Source organism: Solanum tuberosum, unplaced genomic scaffold, assembly GCF_000226075.1.
Source record: "Solanum tuberosum cultivar DM 1-3 516 R44 unplaced genomic scaffold, SolTub_3.0 scf00051, whole genome shotgun sequence".
Taxonomy (NCBI): domain Eukaryota; kingdom Viridiplantae; phylum Streptophyta; class Magnoliopsida; order Solanales; family Solanaceae; genus Solanum; species Solanum tuberosum.
This window is the reverse complement of record NW_006238978.1, coordinates 1,148,948-1,173,203: the sequence shown is the minus strand read 5'-3', so window position 1 is coordinate 1,173,203 and position 24,256 is coordinate 1,148,948. Positions and strand designations below refer to the sequence as shown.

Here is a 24,256-nt window from a genome sequence, read left to right as displayed (position 1 = left end):
CGGAATCTCATCGGGTCCGGTCGCTCTTCCCCTGCTCATCCTACTAATAGCCCGTATAACCTCCTCGGACCTAACGCACCTACAGTATCCAAAATCCCGAAGTCTTTCAGAGTGTGCCAAATCACCCAACACAATGTCTGCTTCCCCTTTTTCATTCAAAAGTTTGTGAAAATAGCTTCGCCATCTTTGCTTGATGGCGGTCTCTTCCACCAGTATTTTGCCTTCCTCATCTTTGATACACTTCACTTGGTCCAAGTCGCGCGCCTTCCTCTCTCTTGCTTTTGCGAGCCTGTACAGCTTCTTATCCCCACTTTTGTCCCCCAGCTCGACATACAAGCGTTCGAAAGCTGCCGTCTTCGCCTTCGTAACAGCTAACTTAGCTTCTGTCTTTGTCGTCTTATAGACTTTCTTAAGCGTCCGCTTCTCTTCCTCGTCTACGCACTCCGCCAATTTTGTGTATGCAGCCTTCTTCGCTTCCACTTTACCTTGGACTTCCCCATTCCACCACCAATCTCCTTTATGGCCTCCAAATTTACCCCTTGACACCCCTAACACCTTAGAAGCAACTTCCCTAATGCAACTAGCTGCTTTATTCCACATGTTGTCCGCATCCCCGCTACCACTCCATGCCCCCATCCCCATCAGCTCCTCACCCATCTCCCGAGAAAGGGCAGGGGTCAACCCACCCCATTTAATCCTCGGTCGGTCAGATAACATCTTCTTCCTCCTATCCCTCTTAATCTTCAGGTCCAACACCAAAAGCTTGTGTTGGGTAGTGAGGTTTTCACTTGGGATAACCTTGCAGTCCTTAAATAGACCTCTATCACCCCTCCTAAGGAGAAAGTAATCTATCTGGGTCTTAGCTACTGGGCTACGAAAGGTAACCAAGTGGTTCTCCTTCTTCGGAAAGCATGAGTTCGCAATCACCAACTCAAAAGCCTTAGCAAAGTCTAGAAGCGAAGTTCCACCTCCATTTCTCTCCCCAAAACCAAAGCCTCCATGAACATCATCAAATCCACTAGAAGTTGCCCCGATGTGGCCATTAAAATCACCACCAATGACAATCTTCTCGGTATTCGGTATACCTCTAACTACCTCATCCAAATCCTCATAAAAGCGCTTTTTGGCCTCCTCGTCCAAGCCCACTTGAGGGGCATAAGCACTAATAACACTCAAAGTACTTCCTCCAATGACTAGCTTAATCGTCATCAGCCTATCATTGATCCTCCTAACCTCCACCACTTGCTCCCTCAAATCCCCGTCTACTAAAATACCCACTCCATTTCTATCCCTTGACCCTCCTGAGTACCACAACTTATACCCATCAACATCCCGAGCCTTGGCGCCTACCCACCTAGTCTCTTGGACACAAGCTATATTTATCTTTCAACTAAGTAGATTTAGTACTTATACATTTAGAGTGCATGCTACAGAAAAAAAAAAAAAAAAAAAAGAGTGCATGCTACACTTCACTTTTCACCTTAGGTTACTTCAGCACCATGCACGGCTAAAGTTCTGCTAGACTCATACTCTAACTGATTCCGTATGGATTTCTCCGGATAGATGAACCATGATTCACATTTAATGCATCCAAATTCAAGTTTCTTCAATGGGCTTTTATCTGCCTTTTTTTTATTGACTAGTATGGCTTCCATCTTTTTTTAACAGATAACCTAGGAAATGCATTTCTCATTTCTTTTTTTGTGACTGGATCATGGGACCACAGCAAACTTCTACAGTCATTAAAAGCGTACCAGAATGCTGTAAGTATGCATTTGCCGATTTGACTTCTATAAAGCTTATCTTAAACACAATGTCTCTTGGAGTCTGCACCTGTCCTGTTATAATCTTGCGCATGAACTTCAGGTTTATTGGCTGTATGTTGAGCATTTTAAGTCCGTTATGCTCTATGTTTTATTTAGTAACTTGGAACCTCTTCTAATTCTGGACCCTTTTCAGGAGAGAGATGAAAAAATGAAGTCAAATCCTGATCTGTACTACAGTTGTGCCACTGTAAGCCTTATAACTTCTCAATTCTGATTTATTCTATTGTATAGTAATTTAGTGTGAGATTCTTTGATAACATCTCAGAAACATTATAGCAAAAGTTGCCTTTCTAGACTCACTTGTTATCCATTAGAAGTTTGGTTGTGGTTGCAACTGATTGCCTCATTCCTAAACAAGTTGGGGTCAGCTATATGTATAAAGGATAGAAAATTAGATGGGAAAGTATCCCATAATGAGATTTTACAAGCTGGAAAGCTAGATTTTCTTTTTCAGTTTTGCCTTCTGTCCATCAGCTCTCTACCTCCCAATGTAGGGGTAAGGTCTCGTACCCCACTTAATCCGGGTATGTTGTTGTTGCCTTCTGTCCATCAGCAGTACCCCCTTAGTCCATTTTAGTTGTGGAATTAATGCCTCTTTATGACCACGGTTCTATCGGAAACAACCTCTCTACCTTCACGAGGTAGTGGTAAGGCTTGCATACACTCTACCCTCCCAGACCCCACTTGTTGGATTTCACTCGGTGTGGTGTTGTTGTATGACCATGGTTCTATTTTGCGTTTGAGATATAAGTAGAATGCCAATTGAACTGATCCAGAAAAAAAGGTGTATATTAATTAATTAATTTCTCAAAAAATCCAAGTAATGAAATGTCGATTTGGGAGTGTACCTGAAACTTTATAATAAAGACAAAAATTAGTTGATGCAGGGACCTTCATCAGCAAAGAGATCTGTCAATTCAGGGAATGTGATGGAACTTCGAGATGAGGGGAAAACATAATATGATGTCAACTCATTTAACCCTTCTTTTTTCCTTCTTGAATCCCATCACCTTTTTCACTGTAGGAACACTTTAGCATTTTAAGAGAATATTTCTTCAAAGAACCCCCTTCAAATGATATTTTAATATATGCAGATATCAATGAATAGTTGATGTAGTTTCAAGAAAACCATCAAAATGCATATATCTGCAACTTCAAATGCTTATGTTGGAATTAAAACGAACGAATTGCCAATTATTAACTAGTCCACTCCATTTTCCTCACTAAATCGGTGACTCTTCATGAATAGGGTGTGTAATTGATATATGCAGATATTAACTCTCACTTCATCTTTTTCCTCTTCTCGTTATGCTTAGAATTGGATTTATTAAGATCTACAAATCTATACAAAGTTTTCTCTCTGCTTATTATGATCTTAATATGTTTAGTGGCTTGGGCATTATATGCATAGTCATACAAAATTAGAAGCCTATTTAAAGAAGCTTATTTTTCTTTCTTTTTAAAACTAATGTCTGCATGCACAATGATGTCTAAAATGTTGTCTTCACTTTCCTCTCCAAATCATTTACAATTAATGCTTGGTTGAATATGATTTGATTCTTAAGGTGAACAAATATCTGGAGAATTATGAGAGGGCCCTTACTGGATTTGAAGCTGCTGCATTAATGGATCCTGGTCTTAGTGCTATGGAGGATGCACGAATGATACTTCTGCTTCTTGATAAATTAGACTATTTGCTTCGGGTGAGATTATTTGTTGTGGCTAGATTGCATAAAGTATACCCAGTGATTCTTTGTTTTATTTTGGCAAGCATTTAGGAAATCATGGCTGACAGCACTAGAGTCGTAAGGAAATATCTGAAGATTTATGATAGGACACGTACTGTTCATCTAATTTTTATTGTCTGAGATGTAAAGTGTGTGAGTTGTAAAATCATCCAAATAGAACCCTTTTCAGAACCAAAAAAGAAGAAGGGATTTGATAAAATTTCAATGCATTTAAACAGAATCTTGTCCCTGATATGGAACACACGGGTGATACTTTTGCAGCTTATGATACCTGACTTGCAGATTATAAAAAAAATGTCTCCTTTTTACTGATGCAATAAAACGTCTCATATGTCAGTCTTTTAGATGCTGTGTCTAATTAACAATTTCTAGTTAATGGTAGTGAGGGGAGACAAACTTGTCATGTTAAATTTGTATGACAAGAAAGTCCCAAAAGATTGTTTTTCCTTTCAAACATTATTGTGGATCCGTTCAATGCTTGAGGGAACTGAGAAATTAGTTGATGCTAGGATTCTGTTTATACTTTGATGCTACAGAGGTCGAGTTAGAAACCTTAATAAGGTTGCACCAAATTCAATGAATATATTCTCCAATTTGAATGTTTGTCTTTTTGAGCTAGTTGATAGGTGAAAGCAGTTCAGGAGAAACGGGAAATTATTAGCAAAATAGTCAATTAATTAGAGATAGCATAAGGCTTGATGATATACCAGTGCCAGAGAAGGGGTTTTAGCATTCAAGATACTACAAGTACTTAAGACAAATCAATGAAGAATTGGCCGTTTCTTACATTTGACCTGCTGATCAATCCAGTTCATCCACTTAATGGGTTTATTTAGTCCGTATTCATGTACTAGTTGTACTGGAAGGTATTTCTTCCAAAATTAGTTGTTTCTTCTTCAGCTCTTCCATGTTTTCGAGCAATGTAGAGGAGTTCTTACAAAAGGAAAAAAAGAAGTGTACAATTCTGAATTTGTTTGTGTCAATCACTTCTGTTGGGTGCATAGAACATCTGTTGTGCATGCCACTTGAAGAATGTTGAATGATTTGGTCATATCTCTCAGGGTCAGACTAAGGCTAAGCGGCTTTCTAACCTATCATCATCGCTTGCTACAATTGATTGTAAGGATTTATTTTCATCTACTTAGTTAGCAAAAGAGTTTGATGTTTGATCAAACCTCATTATGGATGAAGGTTTAACCAAAGAACTTCCTGCAGTGAGTCATTCATACAAAAGAGCAACCATGGATCTCCTATCTGAAGGTCTTAATAAAGGAATTGCAGTCACAGGGAAAGTTTTGTTCTTTGCTAAGAAAGAGAGTGTAGCTCCATTGTAAGTTACCTTGATTTCTATGAACCTAGAGCAATTCATTGTTTTATCACTTTGATCATTATTATCTCCTTTGTAAATGAAATGGCATTATTAACTGGTTTTCAAACTTTTATCTTATATTCTGCAGGTGCTACGTGCTATCTGATTCCAACCACACGTGTTATGTAATTACGGTGTATGGTATTCGCAATGATGCTGTAAGTTGTCCTTCTGGAGCTGCTTAATGTCTCTTATCACGGTTCTTTGTTTGTGTTACTCAATTCATGAGAAAAGGGGATCTTGTTACGAAACTGAAGAAACAGATTAAGCAACCAACACTTATTTTGTTTTCATGTCCCTGTTTGTGCTTAACAGCAGCAGTAGCAATACGCTTGATAAATAGTATGGTTTTTCTCATCTCATTTTTCCTACTTGAAAGAAGAATTATAGGAAGTGTAGATACCGTACTGCAAAATACCTTAGCCTCAATAGAAGATAATAATGTGATGTCGTTGAATCAACCATGAGCCCGAACAGTCTATGTCATTGACTGCCTCCTGTAGTAGTATCATTAATATTAGAGCACTGCCATATAAGCTTTTCATTTTCTGCATCACACATCTTCAAGAAGAAATGGTTCTTTTCCATTCCTTACAAGACATGTTCTTTGCATTCATGTAAATAAGTGAATGAATCATTCAAGATCTGATTTTGCCCCACATTTCAATCTGACCCTAGATTTGATACAGTGAATACATTCATTAGTTCTTTGGAAGTGTTGCTTACTTCAAAATTGTCACCATATCAGCTTCTCTGTCCTGCATTGACAAAGAACAAACTGATGTGACTAATTGAATTGAACTTTATCTAATGTATTAATTTTGAAAATGAGAGTTGGTGAACATAGAAATAACCATGACTATGCTGTTTTACCTAGACTTATCGAAGTAATTAGCCACTTTTGGATTGATTTGATCCTTTTGCCAAGGTCCCATAAGTTATCACTTCATTCAAGTGCAATATACTCTTATTGACAGATTAAAGAAGGAGATCAAGTCACCTTATTGGAGCCTTTCTACCGTTTTGTTGATTTTTCTTGGAAAGGGAAGGTAATCTCCTATTGTTATGTTATTTATGCTATACTGCACTTGTTGCAACTTGACCATATACTTTGGATATCTCAAAATTTCTTGTTTCTAGCTTGCGAAAATCATTGTATTTACTTCTTTATAATTATTTTTTTAATCAGTAAAATATTAACATTTTATTTATGAGATCACCAGCATAATCCTAGTTAGTTACAAGGAACATTGTTGTATTTATCGTGAACCTCACTTTAACTACAGAATAAGCACAGAGAATTCATATGTAGGATTTGACCCGACTCAGATAAAATAGCCCATGTCAACGCTGTTGATCAAATGTCATATCAGTTTCTTCCTAGCAGGTTTTATACTCTTGTTTAGCGTTCATGTTAAATTCAAACTCTCATTTACCCGTTCAACTCGCCAGCGAACTCCTACTTTATGTTTCCTCTTCCATCTGAGGTCCATGTTATCCACATTTCCTTGCCAACCCAGTCCACCATACCTGACCTGACCACCCCACATCTATACTCATGTTCCTCCTTGTTCACACCTTCTGCCGGCATGGCTGCATTGTGGAAATTTTTGCAGCATATGAAACTGTTAAAAGCACAAATTTCCAATCAGCTGTGGATTACCTTAATTCTAATAACCAATTACTAGAACTAGAAAGAAAGATAAAACAAAAGCAAGGATTACTGAGTTTGATATCTTTGTTTAAGCTCTTGTATAATTATCCTTCTCCAGCTAGGGGATAATATTGCCAACCTTACCAGCAATTAGGAGTAAGAGAACCCATTGGAAAGTCATTCTGTTTTTTGACTTCATCTTGAATGGAAGCAAAAACCAACTTCCATTTTAATAGAGGGAATATGAACGGTTAATTCAAGCAATTCTTGGAGGACTAGTTTTTTGTGCATCGTGGAATGAAGATTGCCTCAAGGCTGGAAGTTTTTCATTTAGTCTGTGCTAGACTTTTGTCTTTTACATGTTCAAACCTCATCCTCATGAAGTTACTTGTTAATTTTGACCCTACAGCACTACCAGTTCAAATCAGTGCGAGTGGATTTTGTGGAACAACTTCTTGTAAATGGAAAATACTTGTCTTCTCATCATGCAGTTCGTACGTCAATCTATGCGCAGCACAAGGCATGAATCATAATCTTCTCTTGTAAATGTAAGCTACCAAGAAAAATTTGGCAATTTCTTCACTATGAATTGTTTTTCTTGTAAATACTGATATGTGCAAAACAGCTGATTAGAATTTTTGAGTGCTTGTTCAACTACCCGCCCAAGCAAATGTCCTGGTTTCTTTTGGTCTGTCATGTCTTTGTTCGTCCTCTCAACTCCTCCACACTTTCTTGTATTCTTGTCCAATGGCTCTATCTCACGTGAAAGGCACATATTTAATGTTTCTTCTCGTTTTTTGATGACATAGGAGCTCTTCTGCTTTGTCATTTATATGTATTGTCTACTAATCGTTGTGTTTCCTTCAGCAGGATTTTGGATGATATGTTTACCATGGAGAGGGAACTCCTCACATGTTATATTTCCACTTTCAAACACTAGTTTTATCACTTGAATGCGAAGAAAGGAAAAAAAAAAGAGGAAGAAAAGTTTCGATATCGAACTAGGTGTGGGGTTTAATGATCTAATTGCACATATTTCAACTGACAAAGTAGTTTGTGGCACTTGAAGAGAGTAGAGTATTGTTTTAGCATATGTAGCTAAACGTATAGGCTATCATATAGTTTTGGGAGCTTGTATAGCGAGTCAATTTAAAACAAGGTTGATGTTTAATTAATTCTTACTCTCCTCTCTACATCTAATTTTCTTGGGGTTGTATTACCAGTTAACGACTGCACATTTAGGTCATGAGCCTTTTTCCGTTGGCAGACATCGAGTAGAAAATTAGATCTCAGATTGACATTTTGATACGAGCAATTCTGGCATGAGGAGAAGAGCTATCTTCTTGCTCGACGTGCCTGCTATTCACCAGCACAGGAGGTGATAGTGATACCGGAGAAAGTTACTCAATTTTATTGTAATAGCTTACAAAGTAGCAGAACTTTAAATTAGTATATCAAAATGCATTTAAGTAGTCGCACGGAATAAAGAATCATACAAAGAGACCAACTCTATACATACATGTAAACCTAGATGTGTTTCATAAACTTGCATACAATTCATAATGTGATCCAATGGAAAGCTAGTATCAACAGAGACGACAAACGAATCGAAACCCCAGTTGAGAATGACTCAAAATATACTGCAGAAGCAGACCGACAAAAAATTATCATTGTTGGTAATAGCCACTCTGGTGGGGAGGAAGATGATATGGAGAAGGGACGGTATAAGGAGGTCGAGGCATAGAACCTTGTTGCTGCAGAGGTGCAGGTTGCTGAGGAGGTGCATTATAGTAGGGACCCCGCCACCCCGGATATGCAGGTTGGCCATACTCATGGTTCGGTGGAGGCTGTTGTTGATGTTGAGTTGGTGGATATGGTGGACCTGGAGCTTGCAAGTTGTAAGGCGGTGGAGGCTGCTGCTGTGGAGCACCATAAGGTGGTGGATTTTGAGTATAACCGGGTATTGCAGGCTGATGAGGGGGTTGGTAAGTAGGAGCCGGAGGTCGAACAGCATTGGGAATATTTGCGGGGTCTGCTGGCGGTTGGGGATTGGATCTTGGAACCTGATGAGACTGAGGAGCAGAAGGATAATTATAGCCATTTGAACCTTTATTCTCCTGAAAACTAAGACCTGACATTTGTCTCTGCACGTCATCCATCATTTCCCGGCACTGCATGTTTCTTGTCATCACAAAATCACTGCCCTGTTGTTTTACATTTGTGATCGCGTCCTGTTTAACCCATGAAAGGAGAATGTCAATTCGTCATCCTTCAGTCGAAAGGCAGAGGAATGTGAATCCCAGCACACACACACACACACTTTCTCAAACAGATGAATAGTTCCATACCTGAAGTGTAACATAGAACTTCAATCCCTCGTTGATATTCTCCTTTATCTCTTGATATTTTGAAATGGCAGCTTCGATTTGCTTATAGGTTCGCTCACGGGATGCTGTAACATTGAGCGAATAAAAATTTACTAATACCGCTGGAAATAGAAATCAACATTGGACAATAATAGCAAGAACAACATTTCAGAGTAAGCAAATCAGATATCTATAGTTGAATTTGGGTTGAACATGGTTCATTGTTCCTTTGGTATTGGTTGCTGCAATGGAAGCAGCAAACTTCTACACTTCCCGACTCATTGACAATATTTCCGAGGCCTTTTGTCTTAATTCCATGGCCTCTTGGTGTCCCTGGCTTCCGAAATGTGTGGGTGCACAAGGAATTCTGCTCATCCAGGTAACATCACTTTTGGGTCATTACATTTCTGCACTTCTCATCTTGCTAAATAAGAATACTAAATTGGTCTTTCTGCTAATTGACATTTTGTTAGTCAGTAGTGAAAAAGTCTTGCTTGTTAGTATCTTCTCGATGGTATATAAGAATACTAAGTTGGTCTTTCAATGTGGTAAAGCTTCACTCATAAATGAAGAAAAACAGACACCCTAGTGCACCAACCAGAGCTTCCCGCATCCTGTCCTGCAAATGTGATACTAAAATATGGAAACAGATCTATATATGGGTGTGACAGCAGTTCGCCATGTTCCTGGGGAAACTAGACTTGCAAAAACAAGTGACTGCGACCTACTTCTATACAGAACTTGTTTATTAATGCCACAGCCCACAGGGCACCATAAAAATTAAAGCTTCAACATGCTTCAGGCAGTACCCCTGAAAGATAGTGCAGATACCTTTATAATCCTCAAGATTGAAAGTAGAAGCGAAGTCCACATTTTGAGCCTGCAAATGAAAAATATTATTAGAGAGCACTCAAAGATATACATTGCAATAATAAAGTCATAGTAAGTTGGTCTTTCTAGAAGTGGGATTTTTTATGTCCTTCAGCCATCAATAGGGCTTCAGTTTTACACAGAGATTCTCAAATACTAAGCATTGTTTATCACCCCTAGGAACAGATTAGAACAAAGCAGCCGCTACAAACCCCATAAGAAACGCCATTGCAATCAATTAGTAGATCATCTTTTATCTCCTTGACCCTCCCCTTTTTCGAACAATCTCCTTAATAGCTTCGTAAGTTTTCTTTGATAAGGTAGATAATTTCAATTAGTAAAACTCCATACAACAGGCAAAAGGGATTACAATACAGAAGCAAACATATCCTGCTTCCCTCACTTAGTTTCAACCAAATATTATCCCCACTTCTCAAAATCCGAAGAAGAAAATATCAGAAATGCAAAGGAAAATCCTAATTTCATTTTAACAAGATACTACTCCAAATATCAATCCAGATACATAAAATATTGGAAGAAATGCAAAATGTGGCATTGGACTAGAATGTGCAATACGTGCAATCATAAATTCACCAGGGTAATCCCCCCCTAGAATAGTCATGATATTAAAAGCTCAAGGCAGATGCTTCAGCATCTGAAAGAAAAGAGCAGTAAAAATTTAAAAGTGAAATCCCAGAAATTTAAACTTTATATCAGAGACCTGAATCTGCAGCAACAATTGTTCTTGTGCCTCAAGGTTCTTGGAAATTTCTTCACAAATATGATCATATTTCGCGATCTCCTTTCTGAAAAGATCCTCGTGGGAGCCAGTGGATGTCATCAGCTTAGGAAGTATATCATCCTGTGCAATACCCCCACAATATAAATGTAAAGCTGGATCCCACAAATCCTGGATCAGTGAGCAAAGAAGCAGAACAAATACCGAGAAACAAGCACCTTTCCTATGGAAACAAAAATGTTTGACCAAGACAAAGTGCAATTCATTTTCGGTGACCTGTTGTCAATGGATGACGATTAAAGAGCAACCACTAAACCCAGTTAGGAAATAGTGTTAACCTTATGTGTTTGCTTCTTTAAGGCTAATGCTATCTTTCATGTGCAATGGAGGAATCTCTTTGACTAAGCTCCAAAAGGAAATTGAGCTGTAAGACCACATCTATAGACTTGAAATGAAAAGAAGTAGCTTTAACCAAAGTAGGGTCATGATACACTATGATGCCCCCAGAAGGACCATGCACATAAGAATTAGCAACACCAAGAGCAATTTTACTATTAGGCAATGAATAGCGAATCACTGCCAGGACAACCAAATGCAGTGTGGTCTTTCTTTCTTTGTTTTTGGTTATTCAGCAAATGCAAGGACAAGGATTAATTTACCAGTCCATAATACTTTAAGCAAACATTTATTCTGCTCAGTTTGGTGCAAGCTTATGTGACTTGTACCATGATAAGTACTATCAAGTAGCAGACAAAATAAGACCTCTTACGTGTGAACTAGCAAATGACCTTTGTTTCCGCTTCTTTCAAAGAATTCAAAAGATCATACCTATTTAACAATCCTATGAACAAAATAAGTACATACTTAATAACTATGTACATAAGCTAAAAGTTCTGAATTTGAAAATATGTCCACCTCTTTAGAATTAGAAGTCAAAAGTTATACTGCATAAGGTAAAAGTGGCTATGTTATCATACCTTCCTCTTCATTTCTTTCAGCATATCTTCAAGCCCTGCACGCTGAGCGCCAAGACCTTCTAATTGTCTCTGCAAATATAAGCACCAAAAACTTGAAAGAGTCTGTGGAGGCAGTTATTTCTTTAATTTTTTATGAAGTTTGTAGAAACAATTATTATGACTGCAACTTAAAGAATGTTCATCCAATAAACAAAATATCCCCCAAATATATCCAACAGAAGTCAGGAACCTTGTCTTCCACAGTCCATTTATTCAATCTTCTTTTTATTTTTGACCGGTAAAGGGTAAGTATATTGATTAACAGCACAAGTGAGCGCTGGAGAATATGCACAGTTAGCATCATCGCAACTTGTATAAAGTGCTAAAAAATTCGGTCATGGCTTCAACATCATTAAAAGAAGCTGTATTGCACCAAAAAGATGGTGTAGAAATACATTGGTATTTCACTATACTAGCAGTTCTTTTTCTTCTCTCAAAAATAAAAATGTCTTGTGTTCCTTACCTTCCAGATGGACCACCAAATAAATTCAACCTTTTTTCATCAAGCCATAACTTAGGCGTTAATCAGGCTAGTTATTAAGCTTTCTTTTCTAGTGTTGGTACTTATGGTGAATCTTCATGTTTCCTTTTTGTGTATTCACTAATATAGTAATACACCAAAACTTGCAACATAAATTTTTGCATGGCGTCTCTGTAGGAAAAAGGTACTTGATTATGTCTTATAAGTAATTAGACAATTTTCATACTGAAAGTAGCTTTACCTTTTAAAACAAAACATGCAGGTGCTGTATACTTTCTTTTAATAAATAGGTTACATTAACCGGAAACGTTCTTTAGTAAACATCACTAGTGAAGTGTTTTCAAGAAAATTAGCTACTCTAGAAACGCATATTCTATAGCTGCTCTAGAAACACGACTGCAGCATAACCCATGATAAAGGGTACAGCAAGAACAGTAACACACATGTAGCCTCGTTAACTCATCTTACCAAGCTCTGCTTCAGAGCACCCGCAATTGCATCTTCATTGGCATCCAATGACATGATTGGTCTTGCCAAGGTTGGAAGAGCAGATTCAATCTATCATAGAGAAAGTGCCAGGTTAGATTATGCTTCAGCTAGCTACTTGGGGAGATATAAAAGTAATATCACATTGTAAGCAATGACTTTAACTATGAACTTCTTCTCCAACTGTAACATGGCATACACATACAATATACAACATACTAAAGAGCAGGCACTTCAGTGTTGTGTAGTTGAAATCAAATATCTAAGAATCTAAATATAGTTATTTTAACCATTTAAAATATGAATGACAGCATATATTTTTTTATAAAAATTGAGAGTAACAGAAACAAAAACAAAAGCAGCCTGGTGCACTAATTTCCCGCTATGCACGGGGTCCCGTGAATGGCAGCATATATTAACTACATGTCAAACAAATCACTAAGCTCTCTCAAATCCCAATGTCACAAGTTGTCGAAAAGATCTTATTATGATAGCTCATAATGTGACGACTATCCTAAGAATACCCACTAATATTATGTCTATTTACAGAACACACAGTGTAGAACGTCAGAATTCTTATCTACATATCTTGATGAGTGAAATTTGTGACGGAGCTAAATACACATTACATGGCTAGTTATCTAAAATAAGGTTTCACAAAGAATCTAAATGCTCAGTAAATACATACTGGACGGCGGTCAAGGATCGACATTAGTGCTGCATGATCCCTCACTGATCGTTCAATCCTGGTATCACTCTCTGCAGCTTGCTTCAAGTTACCTGCAAACCTGTTTAACCTATCCTGTAGGTTCTTTGTAAGAGTACTAGATTGAGGTCTTGTCCATCGTGTTCCAAATTGACTTCTAAATTGAGCATCTTCTGTTGCTTCTTTTTGCAAAAGCTCCTCAGTTTGGATCAGTAATTCCTGGTTCACCCTCTTCAGATCATTGAGTTGCTGTAGCTCAGCTTCTAAACCAGCTGGACCACCACAAATTTGAACTGCATCTACATCTTCTTTTAAGGCCATGGGTAGAGTTAAGTTTCCCTCCAATGCAAGAATAGAATCAGGCAAGTCCATTTCCTTTAGCTTTACTCGAGCTAGCTCACTTCCCTGTTGCAATCTCTCAGCTTGAGCCCGAATGACGTCATCAACCATTTCGGTGTACCTGGACAGAGCTTTAGCACTGTTATCAGGAACAAGACTGGCAAACATCTTCTCCTTGCTTGCGTCCAGAACATCATTCATTGGCATAGGTTTGACCATTGCAAATGCAGGAAGAGGAGGCAGAGAACTGGCTTGTGGAACTCTCATGAGGTATACTCTATCATTCTCCTTCACAGCTCTCGCCAAGTTTTGATTTAAATTAGCATCTAGCTTATTAATTGCATCCAAGAGCTGCTGTGCTGCTCCTTTTGATGATGTTTTTTTGGCCTCTGACAATGCACTAATCCCACTCTTCAACCTCGCAATTTCCTCTGCAATTTCTTCTTTCTCATGGAGCTCCATACCGTACCTATAGCAGGCCTCAGCATAAAATAAGGCAGCCTTTAGCTGAACATGAGCCAGCCAACCCTTGTCAAAGTGGTAGGTTAAAGGTGCAACATTTAATGCTGCCAAGGCTTCCTCATAATAAATCCCTACCTGTAATCATATGTGCAAACTCATTTTAAAACCAAATGTTGCATTTATTAATGCAAAGAGAAACTTCATCATCTTACATAAAAATAACAGACCAGCCAGAAAATGTCATGGCCTACATAATATCAAGAATGATTTTTTAATTATAATCAAATATCAGGAAATGTATTTTCTGAATCCTATGCAAGAGGGGTGTTTGTTATTTACCATACAATTAAATAAAAAGATAACTTGACTAAACTACAGAGAATATGCAGTGGCAAAAGCTGAAACAAATAAGGTACTATAACCAATAGACAACCTGTCTTGAAATCTTTGCACAGACTCCAGGTGTGCTTCCCTTGGCAATAGTATTCTCAAAAACACACTCCTGAGCCTGCGCTAGCATGAGTCTTTCCAACATCCCAGCACATTCCACCGACATGTCAACCGTAGTGGAGGTACCCATTGATGCCTTCATTGCCACATTGTCTCTCAGGAAGGCGAATGCCCCAGCTGCAGCTATAAAGGAATGTGATGCCTGCCTTCGACCCTCCACTGCAGATCGATCCAAACTCAATCCCATCTGACTGTGCACTGCCCCTAGATTAAACAAAACTGCAGCTTTCTCTGTGGCAAAAAAAAGGCTATATAAATAATATAATAAGATGCTATTAACTAAGCTTAGATTTGACTTCTGTAAGTTCATAAGGTCACCATATTATATAGAGAAGGTACAAGTTTGAATTTTAACAATAATTTAGATATTGGCATGAAACTAATCATTTAATACCTTTGCCCTGTTTGGTTTTGAAGCTCCTACTTATTTAATCACTGTTTTCTGTTATACGAGATTTTGTGATCAAATCCAATGGTCAGTTACTCCTCGAAAAATATTAACTTTTGCAACTGACCATATAGTTTCAATGACACTGATTGATTATAGTCACCTACCTAATACCAGCTTTTCTAAACAGTCATTCATTTTTCAGATCCCAAACCAAACAGGACCAGCCTCCAAATGATGCATTGCACTATTTTTTATCTATTACCTTCTGCATCAGTCGATTAAAATCTTAATCTTGTTAAAGTTTTTACATCTCTGGAGCAAATTCGGACGTATTCCAAAATCCGAACTCCAGGATACTTGATGCATATTGAAAGGAAAATTAGACCAGTGTATGTTAGCAGCTCAAAATCAAGTGCAAAGCAATTCTAAGTTGTACTTCACGTATCACCTATTGTACGCATAATTTCAAGTCCAATCAAATAAAAAAGTTGAATTCAATACCTAGATGAATGTTCTGCTGCACAGCTTTCTGCTTGATCTTGAAAGTATCGTACCAAGTAAAATACACAGAATTGATGTGATCATTATCAGGTGATATAGGGAAGCGAGATTCAACAGCGCAGAGGGCTTTATAGTAATTTTGTAACATGTCACGGCGAGCAGGTAGCGAATCGGCGGGAACACGTTCGATTTCGGAACGATACTGTTTGATAGTTTGGAGATCATCTTCGAGGTTTTGAGCTTCGCGTTCGGAGTAGTTGAAAACGATGTAGTTTCGTAATGGACGATAGAGATCGAGTGATACGGTTTTCTTCTCGAAGATCGCCAGCATGACGTTGGCCGACGACGACGGTGACGCCATGTTTGCCGGTGAACTTTTTGTAGTAGTGATGATTTGCAACGAATATGGAGTTCTGTATTTGTTGTATGAAGAAGAAGAAGAAGAAAATGAGAGCTTCGGCGAAAAATCCCAAGCGTGTAATTTGGTCCGTATTACTTTGAGGGAAGTGCTGAAAACATTGGGCGTAAATTATTATTTTGTCTTAAAAACATAATTTTAGCTGATTTATTGAATTAAAATATATTTTCAACTTTATAATGAGTGAAATATATATCTAAATTTTCGTCAATTTTAGGATGCATTTTATTAAAAGTTTCATGCTTCTACAAGAGATTGAGACTACTTGATAAGTCATGTGGCAGATTGGGAAGTATCGAAGTTTAATTGTTCAAGAAGAAGAGTATTTTTAAGGTTGTTAATAGTCAGTGTGGCAGAGTCACCCTATTATAAGGGGGGTCGTCCGAACCCCCTTCGGTGAAAAATTATATGATTTATATATGGTTAAAATAATTTTTAGGTATATACAGTAGATGTTGAACCCCCTTCGGCTACTTCGTGTGTCTAATTTTTTAGATTTTGACCCCCCTTATTGAAAATTCTGGCTCCGCCACTGTTAATAGCTTGAGGGAAAATTATATGATTTATATATGGTTAAAAATAATTTTTTAGGTATATACAGTAGATGTTGAACCCCCCTTCGGCTACTTCGTGTGTCTAATTTTTTAGATTTTGAACCCCCTTATTGAAAATTCTGGCTCCGCCACTGTTAATAGCTTGAGGGAAAATTATATGATTTATATATGGTTAAAATTATTATTTCTCTCTCATTATTTTCAGCATGACTACATTACTTGAACAAGTATTCGATTAAAAATAATTTATCTATATTCATGAGATAGGAATAAGAAAATGTACATATTCATTTTCATAAACTTCAATTTGTAGAATTACATCAGGTATATTATTGTTATGGTAAGCTCTGCATAATTTGTATCATGCTTGTTAGTATGCTTCTTTTAAGTATAAAATTAACACATTAAATATAATATTTAGGTTATTTTATCTAAGAGAGTATCAAATAATTAATATTCTCACTATTTATTTGTTTTACTTTATTTTTCAACTTTCTTTTAAAAAAACTTTATTCTTTTTGTGTGACAATTCTATAATTTTAACTATAACATATTTGAACACCATCAGATAAAGAGAGATCTCACTATATTTTACATAATTTTTAATTTAAAACAACTTAAAATAAAAATTATTTTTTAAGTAAAATAAAACAAATAAATTGAAACACAAAAATTATGTAAGAAGACTTTAATTTTATATCTTGTTTTTTTCCCTTTTCTATATATACCCCCAATTCCTCCAATTTATCTCTCTCTTACACAATTTGGGCATCTCCTATCAACGAGTCAAAGCTCTTCTCCCTTTTCAACAAATCTTCTCATTTTTTCTCCTTTTCTGGTTCCTCAGGTATGTTGATCTGGAGACTCCAGCTACTTTAATATCCCTTGGCCTTTGTCTTGTTGTTGTATACTCTTTTTTGGTGAATTTTATGTGAGGTTACTAGCATTTCTAGGGTTTTGTTCTGTTGCTTCTATTTATGTTGAAAATCTGTACTTTTTTGATGAGTTTTATTTGGTGAGGTTACTTGTATCCTAGGGTTTTATTCTGTTGCTTCTGTTTACGTTGAAAATCTATACTTTTTTGGTGAATTTATTTGGTGAGGTTACTAGCATTCTAGGGTTTTGTCATGTTGCTTTAGTTTTGGTTGAATTTCTCGTTAATTTTAGTCTAGGAAGCTTGATTTGTCCTCAAATCGTATAGTGCTGAGATGGGTTTTGTTCTGTAGCTTTTCAATTACTTTTAGTCTAAGAAGCGTGATTTGTCCTCAAATTGAATAATGCTGAGGTGGGTTTGGAAACGCTATCTAGTTCAAAATTCCTGGTCTTTTTTCTTGTTTGGTCTATTCTTTTGGTGAGGTTACTAGCATTCTATAGTTTTGTTCTGTTGCTTCAATTTACAGTGAAATTTTTGTTAATTTCAGTCTAAAAAGCTTGATTTGTCCTCAAATCGAATAGTACTGAGATGGGTTTTGTTCTATTGCTTCAATTTACATTGAATAGCTTGTTACTTTTAGTCTAAGAAGCGTAATTTGTCCTCAAATTGAATAATGCTGAGGTGGGTTTGGAGCGTAAAAACGCTACCTAATTCAAAATTCGTTGTCCTTTTTCTTGTTTGTTCTATTCTTTTTGGTGAGGTTACTAGCATTCTAGAGCTTTCAATTTACAGTGAAAATATTGTTAATTTTAGTCCAAGAAGCTTGTGATGTGTCCTCAAATCGGATAGTACTGAGATGGGGTTTGTTCTGTTGCTTCAATTTACATTGAAAAGCTCGTTAATTTTAGTCTAAGAAGCTTGATTTGTCCTCAAATCGGATAGTACTGAGGTGGGTCTGGATTGTAAAAATGCCAGCTTTTTCCAAAATTCCTTGTCCCTTTTCTTATTTGCTGCATACTTTTTGGTGAGGCTACTAGCATTCTAGGGTTTTGTTCTGTTGCCTCAATTTACATTGAAAATCTCGTTAATTTTAGTCTAAGAAGTTTGATTTGTCCACAAATCAAATAGTACTGAGGTGGGTTTTGTTCTGTAGCTTCAATTTATGTTGAAAAGCTCGTTAATTTTAGTCTAAGAAGCTTGATTTGTCCTCAAATATAGTACTGAGGTGGGTTTTTTTCTGTTGCTTCAGTATATGTTGAAAAGCTCATTAGTTTTAGTCTAAGAAGCTTGATTTGTCCTCAAATTGGATAGTACTGAGGTGGGTCTGGATTGTAAAAACGCCAGCTGCTTCCAAATTCCTTGTCCTTTTCTTGTTGTTTACTTTTTTTGGTGAATTTTATTTGGCGAGGTTACTAGCTTTCCAGGGTTTTATTCTGTTGCCTTAGGTTGAAAATCTCTTTATTTTAGGTCTAAGAATCTTGATTTGTCCCCAAATTGAATAGTAGTGAGGTGGGTATCTAAATCAGGAGGGACAAAGTTCTACATGAAATTAATTTTAATCAGGGTGTAGTTCTTTTATTGACCAAGCTAATAAGACAGGACAGGTATCTAATGCTTTTAGAAACCGATAGGGAAACTTCCTCTACCCCTTTGCCCACCCCAAATCCATGTTTCTCTATACTGGGAAGCACGAACATCAAATTCCATGCTGCCTATACTTTTCACAATCAACTTTGACACAACATTGATTCATATATGACAGCCATATAGCTATGTATCTACTTGTATCTTTTATATTTGGACTATTGGCACCACTAGTTTTGAAGTGTGGTTTTTCGTTATAGAAAACATTTTATTTTAGGTGATGCACTTCACTATATTGTTTGTGATGTTAGACCCGTAAAGCTAACAAAGTATATCCCATTTGCCCTTCATTAATAGTTACCAATTTATTTCTTGAATGGGTACTACTTGCTACTTCTTTAGTTTTATGTTTAGAGCATACAGAGAAATAATATCATGTCCTTGTAATTTTTCAAATTTACATGCCAATCCATGTCCATGTGCAACATAATGCTAGTATGATGTAGTCTTGCTTAGCTTCTAAATGCGCATAAAAATGTTGCTCAGTTCTTAAAAGGTTTGCCTTGTAGAAGGTTAAAAGGTTTTCCAACATTAATTGGAAGCGACAGGTTGGTTCTCTACAGATGCGCATACATTATATAACAGTAAATCTTCCCCAAAACCTAAGGCTCCAAGTCAAGTTATGTTTCACCTTTTATAGCTCTTCTTTAGCCTAAAAGTCCAGGCAATCATTGCTAAACCCACATACAACTAATAACTGACCAGGGTACATCAAACAATAGCAACAATGCAATCAAAATTCAGAGTCTCGTCAAAAAATTGAATTACTTGTACCTGAATGTCAAAAAACTAGAAGTTCAAAACATACAGAAGTAGACAGCGCTGAGACAGAATTACAACTATAACATGCTGTTACAAGAAATTCTTGTAGGGACACAACCTTTGCAGAAGACCAAATTTCATCTTGATGAAAATAATGCCCCCTATTAGGATTCAAAGAAAAATTCTAAATTAATTATCTACAGCAAGAGACAGGGAAGCTCTCTCATAAACTTATTTTGAGTTGAAGATTCAATAAAAATGTCTTCTATTATATATAAATAGGTAAACTCAATATCTTGATAGAATAAGTGAGGAAAACTAACCCCATCAATTGTCGCCAAGGCCTAGCTTGAGTGGCAAAAGGTGGAGGATTTGTGACTTAGGTCGCAGGTTCAAGTCCCACACCATGCAAAGCGAAGCCCGGTATTAAGTGGAGAAGAGTAGAGGGGCGGGCCCATTATCCACCGAGTTTAGAAGGCTGTGATTGGTCCAAAGGGCGGGTCACAAACGGATTTCTCGGGTTATAAAATAAAAAAATAAAAACTAACCCCATCAATTGTCGCCAAGGCCTAGCTTGAGGGGCAAAAGATGGAGGATTTGTGGCTTAGGTCGCAGGTTCAAGTCCCACACCATGCAAAGCGAAGCCCGGTATTTTAAGTGGAGAAGAGTAGAGGGGCGGGCCCATTATCCACCGAGTTTAGAAGGCTGTGATTGGTCCAAAGGGCGGGTCACAAACGGATTTCTCGGTTATAAATAAAAAAATAAAAAACTAACCCCATCAATTTATAGTAATCAATTAAGAAAAAAAGTATATCAGTCCATTAATAAAGGATGTTATATTGTCAAGAAACTTACTGTTCGAATTGCAAATGGCCATTGAATAGTTCTCTTTAATCATGAAATGCAATTGATTCATATTGTTTAGGTGTGCAAAAGTTGTATAACCTCTATTTTTTTTTTTGGAAATGCAGATTCTTTGGGGAAGTTGGTAGGGGGGTGATTTGAGCTAGAGATCGGACTTTTGGCTATCTGTTTCTTTGTTATAAGGTAAGAGACCTGTTTCAGTTTGCAATTCTATTTCTTTTTTTCGTCTTTGCACCCGTCAATTGTAACTTCATTTGAGAATGGTCTTGGAGAGGTTACATGGAGTTTGTCTAGTTGACAAAGAAATAAAATCTGAAAGTAGTTAGAACCTGCTTATGATAGCTTGGTTTGTTATTTTGGTCTAGGCTCATGGTCCAATGGAGTGTTGTTCTTTTTTACTGTTTTGAAAAGCAGTCTTATTTAAGCTTCTCATCGATCTGTTTCATGTATAGTCTGTGTTTTTAATTCAATAAGTCTATCATAGATAATTGTTATGCTTTTAAATTTTAGCATCTGATTGATGAATTCTTTAGTGCTAATTAGCTAGATAGAGACGCAAATAAGTGTAAACCAATGACAATGATGAATATTGAAATATATTGTGTTGCATAATTATTAGTGCTTGGCTTGGTGGTTGGTAACTTTTAATGTTTGCAACTATTTGCCATATATGTAGTCAGCGTTATGCTCAAATAATGAGAAACAATATGTTACTTAAAGGACATAATTAGTCTAATTGCTCCTAGATATGAGATTAGAGCCTGTGACATATCTGGCTTGATAAAATATTACAGTAATAAATTATTTTCCCATATCATTAATGAATGTGGATTCCTGGTTTGATACCATATTGCAGTTAAATTTAATTTATAGCCTGAAGTCCTTCGTGAATCATTTTCCTTAATCGTCCACATTTCTTACTGTCCCTTGGGGGTAGGTCTACTTTGGTTAATAGCCTATTCTGCATGGGCATTTGCCTTTAAATTGATCGTCCTTTGTTCAATTTGAAGTAAATTTACTCTCTCGTACAAACAAGCTCTCATTAATGGTGGATATTAGTGGTGGAAGAACTAACATTGTTTCCTTTCTCTTCTTTGAGATGCACTTCTGGTCATCATCATACCAAAATGCAGAGATTTGTTTGTCTCTTACATCTGGATGGATGCCAAGAAGTTTATGCAGTTGGTCGAGGAGAAAAAGAAGAGAGCTCTTGAGAAGAAAGAAGGCCACTTGAAATGGGAGCAAAAACTTGAAGCTTCAGCTAATTTGAAGTCTGATGCTGAAGCTGGAGAGAAAACCGCAGCTAAGCATAAAAGGAAATCTGACTCGGGGTCTGATAGTGGGAGTGACACTGACAGTGAATATGAAAAGAAAAAATCCACGAGAAAGTCCCATAAGAAGCACAGGAAGCACCATAGCTCAAATTTGGTTGATTTGGATAGGAAGGACAAGAAATCCAAGCGGAAGCCAAAGAGAAGGTCCTCTGATTCCGGTGATGATAGCTGTAGGGAATATGATGGTGATTCAGAAGAAGAGAGAAGAAGAAAGAAGCAGGGCCACAAGAAGCGTAGGCATCATGATAGATACTCTGATTATAATTCCTCTGACTCTTCAGATGATGAAGACGTGGGAAGAAAACACCATTCAAAGCATCACAAACGTCATCGACGATCACAACCGAATGGATCAGAGTCTTCCAGTGATGATGACCATGTTGCAGGTAGGAAACGAAGCAACGCAAAGCATCATAAACGTCATGGAAGGTTGGACTCAGATGCTCCTGTCTCTTCTAGCGATGAAGAAAAAGTGAACCGTAGTAATCATGGAAAACATAAGAAACGTCATCACAGACCCCATAGTCACGACTCAAGGTCTTCGGATCCGGAAGATTTTAGGCATGAGAGAAGTAGATTCTTAGGTAAATCTTCTGATGAGAATGAGGAATTAGATAGAAAAGATAAGCACAGAAAGAATCATCATCGACATGGTCATCATCATCATCACCATTCCAACCATACGCATCGCCGCTCAGTTGAAGTGTCGAAGGACAACCATCAACCTCATGACAAAAAGGAAAGAAATGGCGAGCGAGTGGACCATACTTCTGAGATGCTCAAGGAAAGTGATAACAATGGTGCTCGTGTGATTCAAAATGCCTAGGATGCTACCCTATTCATGTTAATTTTCCATTTTGTGGAGACGTAACTGGCCATTGCGAATGACTGTTGGACTGTAATATTCATGGAGTCTAAACCCCAAATTTCGTACTGTTGAATCTTTCAACTGACCAGAACGTATGTGCTACTAATGATTCTGCTGTTTATTAACTGAATGACATCTTGTTGCTAAACTATTCTCTTTTTGTTTAGAGAAGATTCGAACAGCAGGCTGGTCAAGTCACATATTAATGTGAAAGGTGGATTATGACAGGTAAACTTCTGGTTGTCAGTTTGCAATCTGAGGTGGTGTTGTACTTTTAACATCAACTAATATAGGCTGTAGTGACAACGAGAGTTGCCACAGTAACATACTTTAAGCAGCAATATATAAGCTTTAGCAGCGACAAAAGTTGCAACTATACTTTTAACACCGATTCATATAGGCTCTAGTGAGATCGAGAGCTGCCACAGTTACTAACTTTTGAGTGGCAATATATAAGCTTTAGCAGCATCTACAATTGCCAATAATGTTATTTGGGAGGCAAACATAAGCTTTAGCGGCGACTATACTTGCCACTTGTACCTATTTATATAACGAATAGTATGGTAGGCCAAAAATTGGGAGAAGTTGCAACTACATTAAATTTTAGAGGACATGCAAAAAGTGATAATAGGTCTTGTCGTTGCTAATAATTAAAAAATCTAGATGCTTATGATTCAGTAATAGGAGACAAACCTTATGCTAAAGAAGAAAAAAAACAAAAGTATATGCTTTAGGTGAACAAATATCTATGTCTACAAACGAATAGACTGGCATCTAATTTTACCTTTCGTGGCGATTATAATGAGCTTTGGCGGCGACAATAGTTGCCACTAATACATACTTTTAGCGACGGATAGACTTGCATCTGATATTTACATTTAGTGGCGACTATAACGAGCTTTAGCGGCGACAATAGCTGCCACTAATCATACTTTTCGCGACGAATATATTTAACTTTAGTGGCGACTATTATAAGCTTTAGCGGCGATAAGAGTTGCCACTGATACATACTTTTAGCGACGAATAGACTTGCACCTTATAATTATCTTTAGTGGCGACTATTTGTTGATTTAGCGGCGACAACAGTTGCCACAAAAACATACTTTACCGACGAATAAATTTACCTTTAGTGGCGACTATTATGTGCTTTAGCGGCGACAGCAGTTGCCACTAATGCACACTTTTAGCGACGATAATAGTTGCCACTATACATACTTTCACCGACGAATAAATTTACCTTTTAGTGGCGACTATTATGTTCTTTAGCAGCGACTAAAGTTGCCACTAATACATACTTTTATTGAAGAATATATTTACCTTTAGCGGCGACTATTATATGCTTTAGCAGCGACAACAGTTGCCACTAATAAATACTTTTACCGACGTATAGACTTGCATCTTATATTTGCCTTTAGCGGCGATAGTAGTTGCCACTAATACATTCTTTTAGTGGCGACTATTATAAGCTTTAGCG

The 24,256-nt window shown here is 37.2% G+C and overlaps 3 protein-coding genes across 6 annotated transcripts in view; 2 read left to right on the top strand and 1 right to left on the bottom strand.

Annotated features, from left to right (window-relative positions):
* Positions 1–7,838, top strand: part of LOC102601457 (tetratricopeptide repeat protein 5-like) — an 11,054-nt gene extending 3,216 nt beyond the window's left edge. Inside the window, exons 6-14 of one of the 3 annotated variants that reach the window (XM_015307296.1) lie at positions 1,669–1,763; positions 1,960–2,013; positions 3,392–3,529; positions 4,636–4,693; positions 4,790–4,904; positions 5,032–5,101; positions 5,921–5,992; positions 7,007–7,145; positions 7,468–7,838. In XM_015307296.1, the coding sequence (XP_015162782.1) occupies positions 1,669–1,763; positions 1,960–2,013; positions 3,392–3,529; positions 4,636–4,693; positions 4,790–4,904; positions 5,032–5,101; positions 5,921–5,992; positions 7,007–7,123 (719 nt within the window). In that variant the 3' untranslated portion in view covers positions 7,124–7,145; positions 7,468–7,838. Of the gene's footprint in view, positions 1–1,668; positions 1,764–1,959; positions 2,014–3,391; positions 3,530–4,635; positions 4,694–4,789; positions 4,905–5,031; positions 5,102–5,920; positions 5,993–7,006; positions 7,294–7,464 lie in introns of those variants that run through there. The other 2 variants (XM_015307297.1, XM_015307295.1) reach the window with 2 other exon arrangements.
* Positions 7,839–8,067: 229 nt separating this feature from the next.
* LOC102601117 (ALG-2 interacting protein X) lies at positions 8,068–15,978 on the bottom strand. The gene is made up of 9 exons (XM_006344145.2): positions 15,465–15,978; positions 14,496–14,803; positions 13,244–14,197; positions 12,538–12,627; positions 11,550–11,618; positions 10,555–10,695; positions 9,795–9,843; positions 8,946–9,049; positions 8,068–8,828 (listed from the first exon to the last, which is right to left on the bottom strand). The coding sequence occupies exons 1-9, from the start codon at positions 15,823–15,825 to the stop codon at positions 8,265–8,267; spliced, it is 2,640 nt and encodes an 879-aa protein (XP_006344207.1). The 5' UTR covers positions 15,826–15,978; the 3' UTR covers positions 8,068–8,264.
* A 1,204-nt stretch (positions 15,979–17,182) lies between these two features.
* Positions 17,183–22,930, top strand: LOC102600559 (sarcoplasmic reticulum histidine-rich calcium-binding protein). 2 transcript variants are annotated; one of them, XM_006344144.2, is made up of 3 exons: positions 17,183–17,283; positions 20,688–20,763; positions 21,714–22,930. In XM_006344144.2, the coding sequence occupies exon 3, from the start codon at positions 21,739–21,741 to the stop codon at positions 22,738–22,740; it is 1,002 nt and encodes a 333-aa protein (XP_006344206.1). In that variant the 5' UTR covers positions 17,183–17,283; positions 20,688–20,763; positions 21,714–21,738; the 3' UTR covers positions 22,741–22,930. The 2 variants fall into 2 exon arrangements, with proteins under 2 accessions (XP_006344206.1, XP_006344205.1); XM_006344143.2 differs by having other exon boundaries at positions 21,680–22,930.
* Positions 22,931–24,256: the final 1,326 nt, after the last annotated feature.

Excerpts from the sequence above, each read along its gene's own strand:
- LOC102601117 (XM_006344145.2), bottom strand. The coding sequence starts at position 15,825 with ATGGCGTCACCGTCGTCGTCGGCCAACGTCATGCTGGCGATCTTCGAG. Across the intron at positions 10,696-11,549 it reads TGAAAGAAATGAAGAGGAAG|GATGATATACTTCCTAAGCT; the intron begins GTATGATAACAT and ends GGTATTGCACAG. Across the intron at positions 9,050-9,794 it reads CAATCTTGAGGATTATAAAG|CATCCCGTGAGCGAACCTAT; the intron begins GTATCTGCACTA and ends TCAATGTTACAG.
- LOC102600559 (XM_006344144.2), top strand. The coding sequence starts at position 21,739 with ATGGATGCCAAGAAGTTTATGCAGTTGGTCGAGGAGAAAAAGAAGAGA.